This window comes from Passer domesticus, chromosome Z (genome assembly GCF_036417665.1).
Source record: "Passer domesticus isolate bPasDom1 chromosome Z, bPasDom1.hap1, whole genome shotgun sequence".
NCBI classification, from domain to species: Eukaryota; Metazoa; Chordata; class Aves; order Passeriformes; family Passeridae; genus Passer; species Passer domesticus.
Window position 1 is genome coordinate 56,250,466 of NC_087512.1, and position 22,168 is coordinate 56,272,633.

The window sequence follows — 22,168 nt, forward strand, 5'->3', positions numbered from 1 at the left end:
CTTACCATGTAATTTCTTCATAAAGCCAAAAATCCTCAAAATATTATATCCAAATTCTATTAACCAGCAAAGATAAATATCTGTACAGAAGGTACTCGTTTGGGGTTAAATTCAAAGTTTATCAGAATAATAGATTTTTTTTTTCTACTGACTCTATTGAGCTTTGCATCAGATCTTTCTTTGCACTTCAAGCCAAAAACTCTCAGATACTGAAATGTTTATTTGAATCATAAAGCATTTAAATCCTAATAATCCAGTATTTTAAATGGAATTTCTCCATTGCCAGTGATTATCCAGGGTTGCACCTGTATCCAAATCCTGAAGTTTCATTAACAGATGAGTAATAGGTTGGTCAGTAAAACTTGTTCCACCTCGAAGTTGATATCATGAAGGCCCTAAAACATAATTTTTCATTGGTTGAACAGTTACTTGTTTTGCTAGAAAAGCATAATCATATAGACGTGCTTGATGTCTTAGCACAACACAAATTTTTGTGTTTGTTTTTTGGTTTTGGTGGTTTTCCTTTGTTTCTTTTTCTCTTTTTCTTTTTCTGTTTTTCTTTTTTTTCTTTTTCTCTTTTTCTTTTTTCCTTTTCTTCCAGATAGTGCAGCTGAAGAAGCAGGGCTTCAAGTTGGAGATATTCTGATAGCAGTAAATGGAACTGATGTCACCAGCATGCCACATTCAGAAGCTGCAAATCTGGCAAGGAAAGGTAGTTCTGAGATCACAACAAATTAAATAAATGGGTCAAGCTTTCTTTTTAATGCTCCAAGTACATCCAGAGAAATGGGGCGATGTATGCAACAGAAATCTCAATTAACAGTTTAATGCTTTATTATTTCATACAGTAGTATTGCCAAGGTGACTTTTTTTATCTAGACCTTGTTTTTTAGACACTTTAGAAAATTATTCCCCAAAGAGCATGTAAGCGTAATGTTTGTCACTCTCCTGTTACAAAGAAAGTGACTCAGAAACCCTTAGAAAGTCCTGAAAGTGACTGGAAAGACACAAATGCCTTATTTATGCCTTATACTTCCTCAGGGAGAGACTTCACATCGTCCTTCTGTTTCTCTGTTGCCAAGATTGGAAGTCTAGTCAGGAGATCAGAAAGTTTATTTCATGACGCATTGTTTTGCACCACCACAGAAACAGTCAGGGACATTAGTCCAGTATATCCTTCCCAGAATTGTGATGACTAAATCCCAAAGATAGCCATGTTTACATGCTGAAAATTAATTTACTGCTATTTCCTTATTTATCCGGGCAGTGACAAATTTAACCTGACACATACCGTGTTCTTTAATTATAGAGCTGCCATTCACACTGCTGTATTTAAGAGAATGTTGAGTCTTTTAGCATATAAATCTCTGATTACTGGTATTTTCAGCTCCTCAGAGAACAGCTTCTGGATTGAATCTTGGCAAACCAACAGCATTCCCAAAGTCAAGAGTCCCCCAAAAAGAAACCCAGCAAATGTTATGCAGATGAAATTTTGTCACAGTCACATTTCTCAATCTGCCTTCAGGCATTACCACCTGCTCTTTGGTGTTGATACAATCAGAATTTCAGGCCTTTAGGGTCAAAATCATAGATATATTGATACTGTCAGCAAATATTGTGATGTTGCATCTCATTGATGATGAAAACAACTTTTTTTTTTTTAATCTTGCAATCTGTCATCTCTTCTGAGTGCTTACCTTTTGCAAGTGATAACTAGATGCTTTAGCACAGAGTAGCTTCCAACAGCCACCCTCCTCAGTGAGGTACACAGAAAAGGTTGCAATACTCCAGGGCATAGAAAATGAAGAATTCTCAAGAGCAAATGTAAAATGACAGAGACTGAAGGTGACCCTAAGAGCATTTGCAGCAATTTTTGGTTAAACTTCAATTTATGTAAACCTCAATTTATGTATTTGAGCAATGAAATTCAATTATTTCTCCTAACTGATAAAATAGACAAGTGCTGCTTGGAAAGATAGGTCACAAGAAAAAAATTTAGATGTGTCTTCAGATAGCTGGCTCCATTACTAGTTCTCAACACAAAATTAGTTTCATTCCTGAATTTGTGTTAGAAGGTGGCCAAATATCACTTCATTTAATATGCTTCTTTGGCTGCTCTTCTTCTTTGTACTTCTAGAAGCTACCTTGGGAGGACATGGGCATGGTATAGAATGCTGCCTGCCTTCTCCCTACCCTACATGGGTATTGAGAAATATTGACATATTTATAGTTTTGACTTACGTTTTCACTTGTAATATTTTAGGTCCTGATATCCTGACTATGATAGTGGGATCAGACATCAGCCGTTACCCCAACACCCCCAAACCTACCTGCCGAGGATATTTGCACAAACGAACACAATCAGCAATACTGAAGGGCTGGAGAAAGAGGTGGTTTGTACTGAAACATAATGGTTACCTACACTATTATAAACACAAGAAGGTAAGGAGAGTGGCTGGTGAGGAATCAAACTGTGTCCTGAATTATAAAGTGTAGTAGTTCTGTACTCAAACTTACAGATCATTACCTTGACTTATGTTATTTACAGCATAACATCAATGCTACAGGGTGTTGCATGAAGTGTATAAAGGAGGTTGTTCAATGCTCTTCTACAGTTCTCTATCCACCTTACATTTCCAGCAGAATAGCTGGTAGTCTTGTTTCTCTGTGTCTGTCATGGTAGACACATGAGCCATCTAATCAGGAATATGCTGCAGAACCACTGGGTATGCAACAAAACAGGCTGGCCAGTGCTTTATTTCAGCACTAGCTATTCTGGTGTCAAAATAAAACCAAGCAAAAAAAACTTCACACTAAAAAGATGCAAAAATGTGGGAAACATTCTTTTGGGGAGATTTCATTTTATAATAACTAAATCCATCATCAAACTCTTGAAATGTAAAAATGCATATCTAGTTACAAAACACTTTCCAGTTTTCGATCAATTAAATATCACAGAGTGTTAGATAAATTGGAGTGAGGATTAGAAGGTGTCCCATAATCTTACATTCACTAAAATTTTATTACACTTTCAATTCTTCTTTTCAACTAGTAGGTTTCTTTTTAATTCATTTGTTCCTCAACTGCCTTATTTGTTGCACTAAGAAAATAAATATTTCAGTCATGCAAACTATGTGTATTTGCTTTTTCTTAAAAAGAGTAAATACATTTAAAGCACTGCATAAATGTTTTATGGAAATCGCTAACTACTGTTTGATTTCTTGCATTATCCAAGACTAGTGCCTTTCAATTACTTTTTAAATTATTTCATGCTAGTTTTTTGCTCTCTGTCCCTGGACTCCAAAGAATACATTTTAGAATACTGAAATATTGAGGTGCTATTTTAGCAGATGAAAACACAAGAATTTTCTTTACTGCCTAAAATCTGAAGAGTTTAGTAAGAGAGAGTGAGAGCAAGATTCTTAAAACAAATACAGTTCTTCACTAGTGAGAGATCCAATGCCCAAATGAAATGAGAGGGATCTCAAGTGTATTCATTGGCATTTCTTTATTTTGGTATGATTTCTCGCAGGATGTGAAAAGAGGACTGCTCATCCCACTTTTTTTTTTTTCCTACTGGAATTACAAATAATATTTTTTGTTTAACACAACTTTTTATATTTTATGCCAGCTGCATGATTAAATTGGCAAGACTATGTTCCTGGTCTTGCCTCATTCTGGAGGAAAAAAAATTTCACTTACTGTATCTAGGATGTTCTTTGAAATAGTTAATTAAAGACAAAAATAATTCAGGAATTAAAAAAAACTTCAGGAAAAGCTGTCACTATCCAGAAAAATAGCCAGGGTAATCAATTTACTCATCTTCATTCTGTTGTTAAGAACATCAGCTTACATCAGTGTGTTTTCAGCGACTCCAGCAAGGCCATGCCTGATTTCCAGTTGTGTAAGAAGATAACTTGGCTTTTTATTTAAGCTGAAATGCAGCATATAATGTTTTGTAGTGGAGAAAGGAAAGGGTGATTCATCTCTGCTTTAGTCCATATCAAAAAACACAGGGAGCTAGATTTTCTCATCATTGTAATCTACAATTATCCATCTTGAATTTTCTCTTCCCGCCTGCCTTAAAAAGAATATTTCTAGAGTTTTTTACATTTTTTACATTTGACTCTCCCATGTAATTGCTGCTCTTTTTGAGTCATCTCTAGCCAATCACACAATGGTGATGTGATAGCTGTTGAAAAATATTCAGTCACTTCCCATCCAAGGTTACTTTCTTTTCCCTCAAACAGATGCTCCCAACAGATATCGCTGACTCTACAATCCATATCAGTAGCTAAAACATATTTTTCACCTCAGTGGTTGTAGCTGTGGTTGTGGTTGTTTGCCACCTTAGAGCAGAGATATTTTTGTGCTAGAACCTTGGTTTTGGTAAATTACTGAAATCAGAAGAAATAAATTATTTATAATACTTTTTCCCATACTTGGCAACCATGGAGTTCTACTATATATTCTACAGGTCTGATCCCCTGTTGTCCAGAACACTGGATCTTCTCAAACATGCTAAATCCTTATTTTTTAACCTGTCCAGTTTTTCTCTTAAAGGAAAGATGTCTGGAAATTATGAGGAGATAGACATGAATGTACACTTAAATCCTTCCCTAAGGCAAGTATAAGCAGACAAGTTTCTTGTGCTTGAACTTAACACATTTTTTCAGGGAAAGCTGAAAACACGCCAACATAATCACACACTTGTTGCCATGATATTTTAGTGAAAAATCCTCTGCTGGGATTTTTCCTGTCCTGAGGAGCTGAGAGCCTCAGGAAAGAAATGTAAACAATAACTGTCTGCTGCTGTGGAATGCCACAGGTGCATCTTCCATTGGTCCATGTGGATTGTTTTCAATCAGTGACCAATCACAACCACCTGTGTTGAGGCTGTGAGCAGTCACAGGATTTTTGTTATTCATTCCTATTCTATTCTTGTCTTTGTAGCCTTCTGATCTCTTCTCTCTGTTCTTTTTAGTATAGTTGTAATGTAGTATTTTAGTATAATATATAACATAATAAATCAGCCTTCTGATGGAAAATGGAGTCAAGCCTCGTGTCCTCACACAAGGGGTTCTTGCCGAAGCAAGACACACTGATCCTTTCTTTACAGATAGCAGAGTTTGCTCATTTAAAAGTACCATTTGCTGATCATCACAGTAAAGGGGCTGCAAAGTCACCACAAAGTTTGTAGTGAATATTTCAATATAGGACAAATAAGTCTTAATCAGCTTTACATGAGACCAATAACATAGAAAAAGCAATCTACCTCACAGCAGCAGAGCATCACTTCAACATGTTAAATCTCTGAGCTGTCATCAGCAAATCACTTTTAGAACAAGACAGCTGGCTTGAAAACCTTAAAATTGGTTGCAGTCTTCAGGATAAAAAAATACTGATCTTGTGACTTCATTAAAGAAAAGGAAAATATCATATCATATCCCAGGAACAAATGGGCCATTAAGGGGTTTAAAGACTGTGGAGCATGCATTTATTTATCATGGGGAAATACCTACTAGATTGTTAACAGTGTTCAAGGCTTAATCGGAAAACTCAAGGATTAAGAAGTCATTATAGTCAAAAACTTGTTTCCTAAAATTCTTAATTACAAATATGCATAATGTAAGGAGTTCAACAAATTTAATACTGGCTTTTACAAAACCACTTAAAGTGCCAGTGAAAGCCAGAATTTCCTAGTTTCAATTAATCATTGCTTTCTTGCAAAGTGTGACTGGATAAATTTTAAAAAACCCAACATTTATAACAAGCTCCTCTCTGGTTTTTATCTTGCAGTGTTTCTAGGAATTGTTTTTAGCCCTTTGAACATAAGTAGACCGTAGTAATGAGGATAGCGAGACAGATAACTAATCTAACTCCTGAAAGGAAATGAAGAAATAAATATCATTGTGGTTATCATCTGGGAGAAACTCTAAAGAGGCCTGTCTCCAACAGGAAAGTGTTATCAATGTGTCTCTATGGCAGACTTCCTTTCCAGAAGTCAGAGATTGATTAATTCTAGTCAAACCAGCTCTATCAGGTTCTTGTATTACTTTTGTCATTTATTCCATTTCACTATCCAATTCCCAGTAACAATAACAGTGATGTAGAACTATAGTAGTTAGAAATAAATATCTAAAGAGTATGGGTTTGTTGCCAGTATTTTGTATGGACTCCAAGTAGGAAAGTCAAAAGAAGAATCTGTAATAGGAAGGAAGCAGTTATGTTGGAAGGAATAGTCAAGCTAGAAACTATTGCCCTGACAGTAGAAAATAGCATGCTTTAGAGATTCAGCTGTAGTGAGAGACTGGACTGTGAATAAAGAGAAAATCAACCTTCACGTGTAGCCCCAAGTCTCAGAGAAATGGCCTTCGTGGTAGTTCATGCTGGTAATGCTCTGAAACATGTTATAAGAAAACCACAGCATATACTCTTGAAAAGCACGCTTTCTGTGACAGCATTAAAGGACAGGAATGTGCTTTTTTGTGATCATATATAATAATGTGACTTTTAAAAAGAGAATTATGATTTTAATTTCTTAAGCTCATGTTGCCATCTTGTTGCAAAGCTTTCATACCTTCTTGGAGATTTCTCAGGGGCAGCTCCTCACAGCACTGACTCCTTCTCCTCTGCACAGCAAACAAACTCCATCACACATCTCCATCCCAACCAACCAGCCTACTCTTTTACAATACCCCTCCTAATTGGATCCAGCTGTGGCCCATTAAGGGCAGATTTGTCCTTCATTCTTGATAATTAGCACAGCTGTAACTCCTTAGGGGTGAGATTACCTTCACCACTATCTCTATTCTCCTACCTTCTATCTATCCACAAGCTCACAAATTAATGCCTCTAGGAAGCCCTTAGTCATAGTGTAAGTGACTATGACAAAGTATCTCAAAGCTGAGGGGAGGTCACTGAGAACAAAGACATGCATTTCTCATCATCCAAAACAATTACATCCCAACCTGGTAAATAGCTATTACATCACTTAAATCATTGGATGCTAGGTCATATCCCTGTTTCCATTAGAATAGTAGAGAGAAGGAATGCTTCTAAATTACTTTCATTTCTGTGGTATATGGAGTCAATTATTACACCAAGAAAGAAGTCCCCTGCCTGCCATGTGCAGAGCCTTCAGGACATTTCAATCTATGACAAATATTCAGTCAATTGTTCTCTTGAACAAGCCCGTGTGCTGATTGCTAAGCCTAATCAGTTTATATAAATGGCTTAGCTAGAAATAGATTTAGGTCTGAGCCATTGCTCATGGAGGTATTATTTCTATTTGTTCTTCATTCTTGCTTGGAGCTGTATCACCGTAGTCAGGAAGCTGCCACTTCATATAGAGCCTGTGTTTAATCTAATTTCTTAACTTTTACCATGACTCCCATGGCTCTAGAATACATTTCAGTTGACATTTAAGATCCTGCTGAATCCATTGTCTCCAATACATTCTCTGTATTATTTCTATTGAGAAATAATGCTAGCTGATGATATACATGTTAATTTTGGCTTAAAAGATTGCATACCCTGACACAGAGAAAGTCATTCACAGATACATTATTTTATCTGATTCAAGCTGTTAAAATTTTAACTGAATATTTTTTCCTGTGAGACTTGGTTTTGCAAACTGTTCATTACCTTTTGTGGAATTAATTGCAACAAATTACTCGACCTCAAGAAAGAACCAAGTGGACCAACTGGAATGTGACGATTAACTATTCCATTAGACCATTTGATTGTACTTCATCTGACAGCCAGTACTGTTTGGTGTAGGATAATTAGGTTCTTTAAATCAGAGAAGCTTTTAAATGTTTTTCCATATTGTTTTGTTCTTCAGTATATTTTTACTCTCTCTAGTTTGCATGTAAATTATTTAAAGCAAAACAAAATTAAAAACTAAGTAAATTCATCTCTACTGGCAAAAAAGATGCCGTGCAAATTGTTCTGGAGTCTAGAGCTCCCGGTTCACTGACATACACAATCCCTTTCTCAAGGGCAAAGGAAATAGATGTAAGGAAAAAGACATAAAAAGCATTAGTCTTTTCTCTGCATTGATGTGCCCAGCTAAAAGAAGGAGTACATGTAAACAGGATTTAGCTGTTATTTCCTTCAAGAGCCAAAAAATGAGCCTACCACAAATATAGTGATTAGGAAAAAAGACATAGGGAGAAGAGGATTTTAGTGATATACTAAGCAAGAAGCACCAGACATCAAGGAGAAGCTGGTCACAAAAAACCAAAAAATAATAGATGGTGAAAATTCCAGGGAGGGTTATGGACACATCAGCTATTGTCGCTTCTCTTTCCCCCAGCTAGCTGAGGACAGGAGAGAGGAGGGGCAGATTTCCCCTGGAGCTCCGTCTGAATCCCAGGTGTCAGCTGTTTCAGCACATTATAAAACACAGGGAAGCACACAGGTCCCAGGGTAACTTTATTTGATGGTAAACTTCCCTTTTTCTTCTGCCAGGACCCCGATTGGAGGGGAAGGGGCACTTATATTTGGGGCACATTCCAGGGGAGGGCACAATTTTTTAACAAATCAGGAGAATTGGGAGTAAAAAACATGGTGGGAGCCACAATGTATGAACCAATAAAATTCCAAAGGAAGAAAAACAGTTTCAGTAAACTGCTAGAGTTTGGAGAAATAGAAACTAGAAACCAACTGACGAAATATCTGGGAAAAGGCAGGGACAAAAAGGAAACAGCATAAAGAAAACTACCAAATTACAAATCAAACCATAAACCTACTAATAAAACAAAAAGTACACTGCAACAAGCTATGATGGAGAAAGCTAGGCAAATAAGAAATAAGCAAAAAGAAAAAAGTTCCATTTCCTGTCTCAGTTAAGAGATGTCTATTTTAAGAACACTGAGGGACATCCAGGAAGATATTTTTGAAAGACAGTCAAAATTTGGTCATGCCACTACTGACCTGAAACCAATCTGAATCAGTGACCTCAGAGCAACTGCCTCACATTTCTACTGCCAGTTTCCCAAGCTAGCCAAGAATCTCTTTTCTGCTTTCTAGCACTACTCAGTTTTCATTGTCTTTTAGATTCCTTCTAGGATTTGATACTGTTTTATGTAAAGTTACTTTCATTCCCTCTTACTAGTATTGTCAGACTATTTTGTATATTACTTTCAAGTTCATTTCATAGTTACTCATGTCATTATTTTTTTTTTTTACTGCTAAAAGCATAAAATGTGCATGGCTGCTTCTTAATGATACATGAAGAAACTTAATTTGTATAGCAAATATAACTGTGCTTGAACAAAATTTGGGTACAGTGAATCACTCAGGAAATACTATGAATGGCATTAATTGGAATTCTGGAGTTACTTGTACCAAATTGAATAGGGCTACATGCACCACCTTAATGAGCATTTGATATAATATAGGAAGTAGACATCTAACTTTCTATTTTTATTTCTTTCTGATTTCAGTTTCTCATCATTATATATTGTTTGATACTCTAAATTATTTTTTTTTTGCAGAAACATTTAACCTAAAACTCAGATCATCTTAGGAAAACCAGCAGTATAGGAATGGTTACTTCAGATGTTTCTCCTGTTCATAGAATAGCATGTACCAAAGAAGTACCTGCTTCCTGCCTTCTACCTAGAGAACTTCATCCATGTTTGGTACTGAAGACTGCCTAGAATTCATAAACTAGATAACCACAACCTTAAGGAAAGAAAAAAAAATTAGTTTAGCGTAGAATTGAGCAGTAGGAGCTGAAATCAGTTAGTTTGTTTAAAATCTGTACAAAACATATGATCATCTCAGGCAGCATCACATAGGTAGGAATCATTAGGTTCCTATCTATAGGTACCTATGGAACCATTAGGTTCCATAATGGCAGTATCATCAGTGGGTTGAACTTCAGTCTCAAGCATAAGAAATTACTTCTATAATTTATTTTCTTTTTGCAATATACCTTTGGCACTTCTTGTAGCAAAGGGATATTTGTCAAAGGAATGATAGCTTATTCATGAAGGTCACGAGTGAAAAAACACCCCTTACAAACATGTGGATGTGACACATAGGCCATGGTGGTAGCAGTAAACAAGGTGGTGCTGGGCTAATGGTTTGACATGGTCATTATGGAGGTCTTTTCCCAGCTTAACAATTCTATGATTCTCTGGTCTAGATTATCAGAATTAGTGGAGCATGGCTCTTTATCATTCAGTGAAGGGCATTTGGTCTCCCTTTAAAAGCCTCCAATCCATCTTATTCCATTCCTAGATGTGTTTGAAACACAGTGGACATAAATAATTCTTGGTGCCACAGAATTTCTATTTACATTCATTCTAGACACCACAGAAAGTGTTTACAAAATAGGTTTCTAGGGATGTGCAGTAATACTGGTCAGTCATTTCAGTATCTAAAGTGACCATTGTCTTCAAGACCATGGACAGGATCCTACAAGAGCCTACTGAATAATACCTCCTTGGCACAGCATGGACTGTGCTTTGGTGTAGGAACAGGATTCAGACCTGAATACACATTTTGGTTATGCTGTCTTTGCAATGTTATTTTGTGTCTGAAGGCATTATAAGTAAAGTAGTCACACAGCACTGACAGTTTGCAGGATTGCCTTCATCTTCTTTCGTTTTACATTAAAAAACTTTACTTTGTAATTAAAAAAATAGGAAGGCAAGGAAGTGTAGAAATTGAAGAAATGTTTTCATGAAGATTTATTTATAATGTTGTCATTATTAGGGACTGTTTTGTTCCTACAGAAGAATTATGTGTAACAAAGTGATAATTACATGTGGCAGTGGGAATACAATCAAGTATTTAACTCTTTAATTCCCACAAGTGCATTTTTTTCATGGAAAGCTCTTTATGTTTATTTTTAGGCTAAGAAAAAATTACATAAGGCAATTACAGTTCAGCTTCTTCTGACTAAATTTAATTAATTCTCAACAATCAACCAATTTTATCATATGAACCTCCACCATCTGTGTATTTTGCAAATTGCATTCATGCTCTTCAGAGATCCCAGCATTCATTTACTTTTTTCATTTTATTCTCACTAAATTTGATGCAACTGTTAGAGCTCCAGTGACAAATTGTCAAGGAGAAAGGGGTGAGAATATTTTTTTTAAAACACAGCCAGAGTTCACTCTCTAGATGTGTGCACCTTTGTTTTGAGTTATGACGTGTTTAAGGAGAGCTGGGCTGGGAAATTATGGGAAGAAACTGCTTCACCTACCCATCTGCATAAAGGAGCTTAATGGCTCTTTATTGCTAACCACAGGGAAAGACATTGGCAGTGCCTTTCAGTCTCAAAGAACTTTGCTGCAATCAGAAACAAGCAAAAGGGTTTTGAAGTGCTCTGCATTGAAGGTTGTCTGAATTGTGTGGGAAGGAACTGAAATTATGCTCACTGTTTTCAAATATAAGTCTTTTTTGCCTGTATCTACACATATAAGGTGAGTGTTTCTGCATAAAACAAACTGTAACCACTGCATTGATTACCAGAGAGACCCAGGATCTTAAATTCTTCAGTGCACTTTGAAAATCCTGGTATCACTCAGCTGCAGCGTCAATGTTTGGAATATCTACACATACTTAGAAAGTTTTTTTGCATGCAGATACGGCTTCTGATGAACCAAAAACAATTACGAGAGCAAAAACAAAGACACAAGTTTAGAGAGTGTTGAATTAGTTTCATATTAGCTCTGAACTTTGGGCACTCTTTCTTTCTAATTGCAGGATGAAGGGAAGTGCAGACCTCTGGAAGTAACAAAACTGGAAGGAGCAGAAATTGGTGTCGACACCAGTCTGGGTAAACCATTTGTTTTTAAATGTATACCTCAAGCGGCAAACAGGATTTTTTACTTCTGTGCGACTTCTAATCAAGAAATGAAGAGGTAAGTAATCTTTCATTTTAATGGCTTCTGTTTTGTTACTCCAGTATGGGAAGAAGGAGATTGAATCTTTGGAGGATGTTCACAATACCTACCTTGATCCTTAGGGAAAAAAATAAAAATCTGTCAGCAACTTAAGGGAAGACAATGTTTCTATTTCTCAATTGAAGAAGCTTCAAGATTTTTTTTCAGTTACATAGCTTTTTTCTTTAAATAAAATCTTTAACGTTCATGTTTCTTACCCCCCTGATTTCTTGATTTATCCTGAGAACAAAAACTTCACCCCTATTCTCATGCCTTCCCTCCCACTTTTATACCAAGTGGAAATGTAAATTTACCTGTGGATGTAAACTTGCTTATTGGTCTCTCTTCTGCCCAACAAGGATAGTGCTAGTAATAAATATCCATCTTAATCTCCTTTTCTGTCATTCTGTCACATTTTCATTTTAGTATTTTAAAATGCAAATGTGCCACAAATGCATGTTGGTTCTGATAAGAGGCAATGTCTTCAGGTTTGACACAGAGTTAGAATTTAAAAATAATATTTTGCTTTCCCAAAGACAACAGGTGACAAAACAAAGAGACTAAAATCATCCATAATGTGAACAATGCAGTAATAACTTTCAAAAAGTACTTAAGTCTTTTTTCCTCTTTGTTTTATTATGAATTGTCAGAAAGATAAAGCTGTGAATTAAGTTGATAGTTTGGTATTCATGCACCCATTTTTCAATATCATCTTACTACTTAACATAACCCACCATTGTAATAGCAGAGCATTTTCCATTGCCAAATTTTATATCATCCATAGCACAACAGAATAACTTTGCCAACAAATAGCTTGCTTTATTCTATAGTTTCCAGTTTAAGGCGTTTTTACATTTCCCACTAATTCATTGTCTGCATTATAACAAAGACAAGGAGAGTAATCATTTAGCCTGACAAGTTGAACTATATTTGAACTATACATTTTGATATATAGATTCCCTTGTCTGCAATATTGCCTTTATTTGTTACAACGTGTTATACAGCAAGCTTTGACACTTAAATTTTTGAGAGTCAGGAATGTTTATTTCGATTTAATCCATTCGTTTTCTGACTTAAAGCCTTGAATATGCCCTGAAAATTGTGCATCCCTTTAGATGCTGCATATGTCAGCAATAATTAGAAGAGCCTGTAGCCATGATATTTTATGAAAAATCCTTTCCTACGATTTTTCCCCTCCTGAGAGCTGAGTGCCTCAGGAAAGAAATGTAAACAATAACTATCTGCTGCTGTGGAATGCAAGAGGTGCATCTTCCATTGGTCCATGTGAATTGTTTTCAATTAGTGACCAATCACAGCCACCTGTGCCAAGGCTGAGAGCAGTCACAAGATTTTGTTATGCATTCTATTCTATTCTGTTCTTGTTCTTTGTAGCCTTCTGATCTTCTTCTCTCTCTGTTCATTTAGTATAGTTTTAATGTAGTATTTTAATATAATATATAACATAACAAATCAGCCTTCTGAGAAAAATGGAGTCAAGCCTCGTGTCCCCACACTTGGATGGTCTGCCTCAATAGAGCCAGTGAAGTATATTTGTTCTGATCTACCAAACTGATGTACTCTCACTTTCTGTCATATTACAGGTGGCTGGAGGCTATGGATAAAGCAGTGCATCCCATCCATCAGGTAAAGCTTTATTTAGGTGAGAAGCATGTGTACAGCAGATTGTGCAGAAGACTGAGAGAGAGTAACTGTGTTTGTACGTGGTCAGGTGCAGACAACAATGTGGAAGCTGCACACTTTTTTTTCTGTTGGGCTGTGAACCACTCACAATCTAAGAGCCATATATAGAATTATGACTCAGCTTATATGCTTTGCTGCAATATGGTGGAATTAATCAAAATGCTCCCTCTGCAGATATGAGCAGCTTTATTCTGGTTTGGAAAAATAACATAAAACTAGTGTAGCAGGCAGAAAGCAAGGATAGAGATGACTCTCACAAGCTCATGTTAAGCCTTAGGTAAAACTGTTCAGTGTAAAAGAAGAGAAGGGCGATATCTTCTAAAGTATTCCCCACAGTTCTGCCTTGATTGCAGGCAACCCATTTTTTCCAACAGAATATTGTTGGCTGAAGAGGGTACCCATGGAGAGTTGGCCAAGTAACAACAATCACACCAATATGGCTACATGTCATCCTACTTTATTAAGCAACTTCAGCATATTTATACTTCTCTATACACTGTTTCATGCCACTACTGCTTAATGCTCATTGGCTAAGTGGCTGCATTCATACATACATGTTATTTATGATTGGTTGTCACGCTATAAGCGTTTTTAGCTAAGGTGTGCTAAATTAGCAGTTCTCATATCGTGTTTGGCATCCAGCTTCATCATTGCACAATGCTCATTCTTCCTTGTTGTATCTATTTGAGGACGTGTTTGGCATCCGGCTTCGTCATTGCACAATGCTCATTCTTCCTTGTTGTATCTATTTGAGGACAGTACATGGTCTATCTTGTTCTTGTTCGAGGACAGTACATGGTCTTCAGAGCAACTGCAATCTGTAGGCCAGGGTTGTCCAGTCCCTGGAGGGGTATAGCATGCTCTTATTCTGCCAAGAATTCTTCTACAGGTGGCAATGAGGCATGATTGCTGAGTTCTTGTTTCCTGTGTTTTCAGAGATAACGAAAGATAAGTATGTTGATAAAAATTGACTTAACCATCTCTTTACATTGTTATGCCCTTTGCTGGCCCTTGTGGCTGGGAAAAATACAGCCATAATTGGTCTTGAGCTGCTCCTTGGAGACCTTACTCAGCCCAGTATAATTCAGTATCAATGGTCTCTGGCTGACCCCTGAACTGGGAATTGAACAGCTAATTTTAGTGTTTCCAGACTTTGAACCATAGAGGTCAAAGACATTTTAGTCTGCCCTTTCCTGGCCCTATGAGTCCTACTCTCCTGCTGTAGATAGACCACCTTTACAAAAATATGAAAATTGCAAGGTGCAAATTAAAACCTGCATTAATGAGTGAAAAAAAATTATATGAGCAATTCCTTCAGCAGTGTTTAATTATAGGTTTAAAAACAGTGAATGGTGTTTCTTGATGCTTTAATACCTTTTGCACTGAAGTAAAATTGATCGAACATATATTTCTTTTGGCTTTAGCTTTCCCATGAGGTTATAGGTGCAAAACCAAACTTGTTTCCAAGTATATTCTTCCTGAGCATTTCTCAAAAGAATATGAAGGAATCCACACACTTGAAAACAGCAAAAATAGATCAAATAATTGAAAGTGTGTATCCTAACCTAAAGAAACAATAAAACAGCCTGAGCCAAAAAGCATAATAAAGGCTTACATAGACAAAACACATCAAGAGAGTCCTTCTTTAGTGTAGCATGCATAAACTTGTTGTATAACATTTCCAGCATTAGACATACAGAAGGATCATTCATGCATTCATCCAATAACAACACAGTTTAAGAAGGGAAGGGAAGGGAAGGGAAGGGAAGGGAAGGGAAGGGAAGGGAAGGGAAGGGAAGGGAAGGGAAGGGAAGGGAAGGGAAGGGAAGGGAAGGGAAGGGAAGGGAAGGGAAGGGAAGGGAAGGGAAGGGAAGGGAAGGGAAGGGAAGGGAAGGGAAGGGAAGGGAAGGGAAGGGAAGGGAAGGGAAGGGAAGGGAAGGGAAGGGAAGGGAAGGGAAGGGAAGGGAAGGGAAGGGAAGGGAAGGGAACATTGAGGAACATTTTCTGTGGTAGTGCTTCCATCCAAGTGTGAATGCAGTATCCCACTGACAGACACCACGACATTTTATCTGAAACCCAGAGAGCAGATGGTTAGTTCTGTCTTGCCAGGTTATACACAGTAAAGATTACTGAGATCAAGCAATGAACACGGCAATTAAAAAAAATAAAAACTTCATACATCTGTGAAGTAATCCTGTTTGTACCTACAAAAAATGTACTGAAAAATAAAATAGGTGCAGAAAAGACAAATAATTATTTTAAGAAGAGAGTAGATATTTGGGTATTTTCTATCACATATTCAGTTATGTAATTTTATTTTCAGCATTGAATTTTTTTGTAACTAACCCCTGTAGCAGCTCAGCCCCACACAGCTGCCCACTCACTAGCTCCCAGTGTGAGGCAGGGAAAGAATCAGAAGACTGAAAATGAGAAGACAGGTGGGATGAGATAAACTCATTTTAATACGTAAATCAAAACCCACACACAGAGGAAGAGCAAACCAAGTGATTCATTCACCCCTTCCCATTGCTGGGCAGGTGTTCAGCCATGCCCAGGAGAGTAGGGTCTCATCACATGTAATGGGTACTCAGGAATAAAAACACCACTGCTCCAAACTTTCCCCCACTTCTTTCTTCTTCCCCAAGTTTCATATGCTGAGCATGTTGTATGTTTTGGGATATGCTTTTGGTTGATTAGGGTCACCTGTCCTGGCTGAGTTCCTTCCAACTCCTTGTGTATCCCCAGCCTACTCATTGGTGGTTTGAAGAGCAGAAAGCCCTTGGCTGAGTTCAAACCCTCCTTAGCAATAACTAAAACATCCCTGTGTTGTCAACACTTTTTTTGGCACAAAACACAAACACAGCCCCATACTAGCTACTGTGAAGAAAATTAACTCTATTCCAGCCAAAGCCAGCACAACTTTTCAGAAGCCAATTTCTTAGCCAAAGACTAGAGCTTGTGTCTTTTCATACTGGCACGTCCTCTTTAATTTTTTACTAGAACATTTCATTACATACTTACTTTACAGAATCACGTGTGGGTAGATGTCACACTGCATAACACTACACTCCCACCACTGGCTATCAAGAACCCTGAGTGCTTGGGGCTTCTCCATCAGCTGGACAAGAGCAAAGATGTCTGGATTCAGCACTACTGCATTCTGAAGGATGGTTGTTTGTACTTTTATGCCACTCTCCGGTCTACACCTGCCCAAGGTAGCAATGGCTGCTAGATTTCAATTTATTATTGAAGTAGAAATGTTTCACTGCAGTTTCCAAGTAGAACTTTTACCATTAATGGGAGTTTATTATCAGGAAATTCATGCTGTTCCATGAAAATGAATGAAGGAAAACCAGACTCAGTCTCTATTTATTCTCTAGCAACCTAATTCCTGACCCTAGTCTTTTTTCCTTTTCCTCCTGCATTTTTATTTTTTCTTTCTGAAATGGAGTTATGCTGCACACATTACCTTAGGAGCAGTTATCAGAAACAAGATCTACCCTTCTAAAGCACATCAGTCCCACTGATGGCAGTCTCCTGACTGTCAAATCCTGCATGTTAGGAAGTATCCACAGATATCATGAACTCTGACTGGCTGCCCTGAAACTACCAGGTTTTCACATGACCTTGTTAAAGCTATTCCATCCCTCAGTGTGCAGAAGTTTCCTGCTGCTGGAGAGCCTGTGGTCCAGGTTGTGGCCACAGTCATTTGCAGCTAAAGCTGCCATGTGTCCTGTCACAGCAGGAGAGGGTGGCTGCCCATACTCGGAGCAGCAAAATTATGCTACTGGGGTCAGTTGCAATTAGAGCTCACTTCACACACAGAGAGGGGATGGGTGAGGACCTGCAAGTGCTTCCTCCTTGTTCTAAGGGACCCGGAAGTCAGAAGAACCAGAAAGAAAATACTTCTCTTTTTACTTGCTAGCCAGTCTTAGGACCAAAAGGGAAAAACTTTTCTTAGTACTTATGCTGTTATGATCAGGCAGAAGGTACTCAATTTTCTATCATTTGCATAACACTCTTCATCTGCCAAAGGCCATACTTACAAAATGGCTAAGGATTTCCTCTTTACATTAAACCAAAGCAAAGGTTTTCGCAGAGAAAAATAATGAATTATCAGAAATCCAGAAATTAAATTTGATGCATTTATGACCCTGAAGCTTATGTTCCTACTGCCAATTTTTTTTTTTTTTGTGTTTAAATATCCTACTACATAAAGATTCTTCTATATGGTAGAATTTTTTTCTTGTATTGCATTTCTTTTCCATTTTCATCACATATTCTCATTCTGTATTATCATTCTCAATGCTAGAAGATTAATTTGGTTCTGTTGTGCCTAAGTGTGAGACTCCCAAAAATAAAGACTCTGCTGGTCTTTCTGACTATTCACTATATATGTATAAAAAGTGAATTTACACCTTAAGTTGCACTGAAGCAAAGTCTGAAGGAAAAAAATATGAAGAACAAAACAAAAAACAGTTAAAATGAAAATGTCCAGAAGATCAAGTTCTGTCTAATGACTCTCCTTCACAGCTGGCTAATGTGGTCTGCAATGACACCTCAGTTACTAATGGCAGCAGCAGTAACCAAATCTGATTTTAGGGATTTTTTTTCATGTTGAAGTTCATATCCCTTTAGTTTTTAAAGGAATTAAAAAGCAAGTAGCAGGAACAAGAGCCCCCCCTAACAAAGAACTTTACAGTAGCTAGAGGCAGCCTCATTAATGGTAGTCAAAAACAAGGAAAGATATTTTGCCATGTCTTATTTAATAAAAAACTAAATAAATCTTTATTGCTCATCATTTGATACATAGAAAGCCTGCTTAACACTGTTGAAATAAATTTTCATAAAAGAAACAGAACTTTTAGCTTTTTAAAGTATATAAAACTCTGTGAAAACACCAATCTGAAAATCCAATTTGCCAGATTTGTTGGTATGCTTGTAATCAGCAGTATTTCTGTAAATGGTATATCTGCAATATACATAATGCATACTATTTTATTCTATCCAGGTGGCCTTTACCTGCAGGGCTATATTGTGAGTGAACAGTCCTTGGGCTCCAAGAGATCTGTCATTGAACTCAAACCTCCATCTGAAGAATTTAAAACTTTTTACTTATGTGCAGAGAATGTAAATGAAAACAAAAGGTAAACCAAACATTTTTAATTTGTCTTTTTTTTCCAGTTTATTTACTAGACTTTAGGAGACAAGGAACTCTGTAGCTTGAGAAGATCTAGTGACAACTTTGCAGTCTCTTTTTAATTTTCCCCCTAGATTTCCGTTTAGCAGTAGTTTTAGTCAAACTGCAGTAAAACATACCCTGTAACATGCGAGTCATTAGTTCTGTTCTTCTCAATGCTGGAACAACAGCAAGGCCACCTTGCAGAGGTTTGGAAATAAACCCGGATAAGGTGTCTTTCACAATTATGTGTGGGTGATTATACCGAACACAAAAGCTATGGCACTTCTCATTAGGAAAAGTAGAGTGTATATCCTTCTCATTCCCTAGAATTATTGACTTCTGTCAATGACCATTGTAATTTAATTAATTTAAGCAAATGGGACAATGGAAACATATTCTGAACGCAATTTCCCTCACCATAATCCAGTCAAATTCCCACATCTGTTTTTACCTAAAGCCTATTAATTACACTAGCTAGGCTTTAATTTAATGAACAGAAGACAAAGCTTTTCAGGATGTTGTAAAATTGCTGTTAAACTATATTATTTTTGTAGCTAACTCTTCCACCTTCTGCATCTCTCCAATCCACTGATTATGAGTACACATAGTAACAGAATTGAATTCCACTTATTAAAGGTGTATCTCAAAGGGCAGAGAAATGTATACATAACACTTGATCAGGGACAATTGTTGGTCTTTCATTTCTTCTAGGTGGATTACAGCTTTGAAAGCTTCCATTAATAAATGGTTACCCCTACACCAGGCAATCCAAGATTTCATGAACAGACCCCTGGAGGAGACAAGGATGTGAGAAAAAAGCTCAGGTTTTCCTTTGTTCTCTGTTTTGCATTTAAAATTCCATGCTACATCTTTTGAGTCATCTCAAGAGATACTCCAGCAGCAACTTATCTTTAGGATTGCTATATATTCAGAACCTTTGTAAGCATTAAAAATTTAATGCAAAGCAATGTTGCCTTCTTTGTCACTGTATTTTGTCTTTCTACTTCAATTCAGACCACACGCAGAGTCTACTTTACAGCTGTGATGTGACATACATGCCAGATACATTTTGTAGTCATTGCTGGGGGTTTTTTCTGGGTTTATTGGGTTTTTGGGGATTTTCTGCAAATGCACTCTTTACGAAGTGTTCTGTTTTTTCATCCAGATGGTTCATATGTAGGTTTGCCAATATGTTTCTAGGTGTTGTGGAGCTTGAGACGAGCTGGTTTACTGAAGGGTTAGCAGCGACATACTATTACATGTAAGAAATCTGTACATTTTTGTTGTGCTATTGTACATTCTGTCTTAATTTTATGATGATTTTGATTTGGTCATCTGCCATCACATCACAGCACATTTGTGAACAGAAATCAATTCAAGAATCAAAGGATGCTGTTTCCTCCAAAGTTAGCCGTAAAGAACAGCAGCATAACTCTTCCTATGAATAAATCTGGATATTCAGTTTCCAAGCTTATCAAAACACTAATTCAAGTAAAGTCACAAAGGTTAGTTCAAAGATGCACCCAATACAAAAAAAAAAAAAGAGCCCATCTGTGAAATTGTAATTATAAAAGCTGTGATACTTGCTTTTCTTATGATCTTTAGACCTTAAGATTGTTGGAACACACTAGAAACTCAGCTACTCACTTGCTGTTACTATTAGCTTGGAAAATATCAATTGCAATGCAGAAAAAAGTTTTAAAAAAAGCAAGTGGTGCTCCCCCAGCTACTACAAATGTATTTTTTTAGGAGACAAATACATTAGCTTTACATGCTTGAAGCAATAGTACTTCAAATAATGCTGCTAAACTGTTCAAATTATTTGCTACATTGATTTGATTTATTGCAGAAATAAGAATGGTTAGTTAAACAGTATAAGAAATTTTTTTAAAACAGGCACCCAGCCCTAGATATGTTACCATGTTTGCTTTGTATAAATCTGTGTTTGAGGTAGAATGCACAACTGTATTTGAAAAAAAAAGCAGTCATCACAGCAGTATTCTACAGTATTTTAAAAGTTCTGTGTTCAGAAATGCAGTTTGCATTTCTGCTACAACTCCAAGAATAAAAAATGAAATAGCTATGAATTACTTCTTTTTTTACTCATTTTTCACAATGAAGAAAATAACACTTTTGGGTCAATTACAAATGCTGTTTACTTGAGGCTAGTAACTTTCCCTGGGGAACAGCTGTCCAATTCAGAGTGACAGTTCAGAGCTAGGAAGCAGAAAAGAAAAAAAAAAAAAAAAGAAAAAAAAAAGAAAAAAAACACCTAAAACAAGTGCGACCAAAATTAAATACAATAAACGTGTTTTCTGTTAGAAACAGTAGCAAGTCCTGAGAAGAGCATGTAACTGTAGAAGAGTGTGGAGTACAAATCCTATAAGGAGCAGCTGAGGGAGCTGGGGGTGTTTAGCCTGGAGAAAAGGAGGGTGAGGAGGGCCTTAATGAGTGTATGATTTAAAAATTTCAGTGTACTGAGTAAACTTTGGATTTCTCAAATGACCATAAACTTTGAAAATTTATTGAAAAAGAAAACCAAAACTATCAAGCTTTAGAACATTTAGTTTTTAACCAAGGGAATTTGAGGAGGAACCAATGCAGTCTTTCTACATTTCTTGGAGTCAAGGCTTGTTCCCTTCTGTCTGCTTGACAAGAGATCAGAGTAACACATGGCTGTTGTTTTTTTTTTTCCTGGGAGGTAGCTACAGATCCTGGTAGTTGGGCTGCCATCCACTCCTTCTTGTACCAATTCATCTCCTTTTCTTGGTGGGAGAACAAAAGGCATTCTGAAAAGTATACTGAAATTTTTCTCAACATAAGATGAAAATTATCACCAGGGAAATTTGCAAATTCTCAAGCTTATTGACCATAGCTGATTTTACTGTGATTTTCACCAGGTATTCACACCACTTTTTAGGCAATATTTCTAGCAGGAATTATAGCTCACTTAGCTTGGCTTATGTATGAACTACAGGACAAATGTCAGCCATGCCTTTTAAAAAAAAACTAAAGTGGAGGTTAATTCTGCATTCTTTCCACAACACATCCAGATGTTATTTATTGTAATGAAACAGTAATGCATGCATCTCATGTTGTTAGTGAATGGCCCTTCCCAAAAATATCTCTTTAAGGTAGGAAAGAGAGTAGCAAAAGAGTACCCAGACTGCTCACATTACCCTTCACTAGCCTAAACATTTAATCCACATACATTTCAGAGGATATGTTATTACCATGCTCCAAGTGCAAATAGAAATGATGAAGAGGTTATGGGTAAGTTGAAGAAAGTAAAAAACCACAAGAACCTGGATCTCTTAGGCAGGAAAAAGCTGAGGGATGAGGTAGTTTGAAGGAGAAATTGCAGCTCTTCAATACC

General features: G+C 36.9%; 1 protein-coding gene across 1 annotated transcript; it reads left to right on the plus strand.

The window, feature by feature from the left end:
* Positions 1-635: 635 nt before the first annotated feature.
* On the plus strand, positions 636-20,241 carry LOC135291150 (uncharacterized). Its single transcript, XM_064405162.1, has 7 exons — positions 636-712; positions 2,264-2,442; positions 11,731-11,888; positions 13,511-13,553; positions 16,639-16,825; positions 18,622-18,757; positions 19,504-20,241. Exons 1-7 carry the CDS (start codon positions 676-678, stop codon positions 19,601-19,603), a joined length of 840 nt encoding a protein of 279 aa, XP_064261232.1. The 5' UTR covers positions 636-675; the 3' UTR covers positions 19,604-20,241.
* The last annotated feature ends 1,927 nt before the right edge of the window (positions 20,242-22,168 follow it).

What these genes read in the sequence shown, in the direction of transcription:
- LOC135291150 (XM_064405162.1), top strand. Translation starts at nt 676, where the DNA reads ATGCCACATTCAGAAGCTGCAAATCTGGCAAGGAAAG. An exon ending in TGCAAATCTGGCAAGGAAAG is followed by an intron (nt 713 to 2,263) that starts GTAGTTCTGAGA and finishes GTAATATTTTAG; the next exon opens with GTCCTGATATCCTGACTATG. An exon ending in CCGGTCTACACCTGCCCAAG is followed by an intron (nt 16,826 to 18,621) that starts GTAGCAATGGCT and finishes TATTCTATCCAG; the next exon opens with GTGGCCTTTACCTGCAGGGC.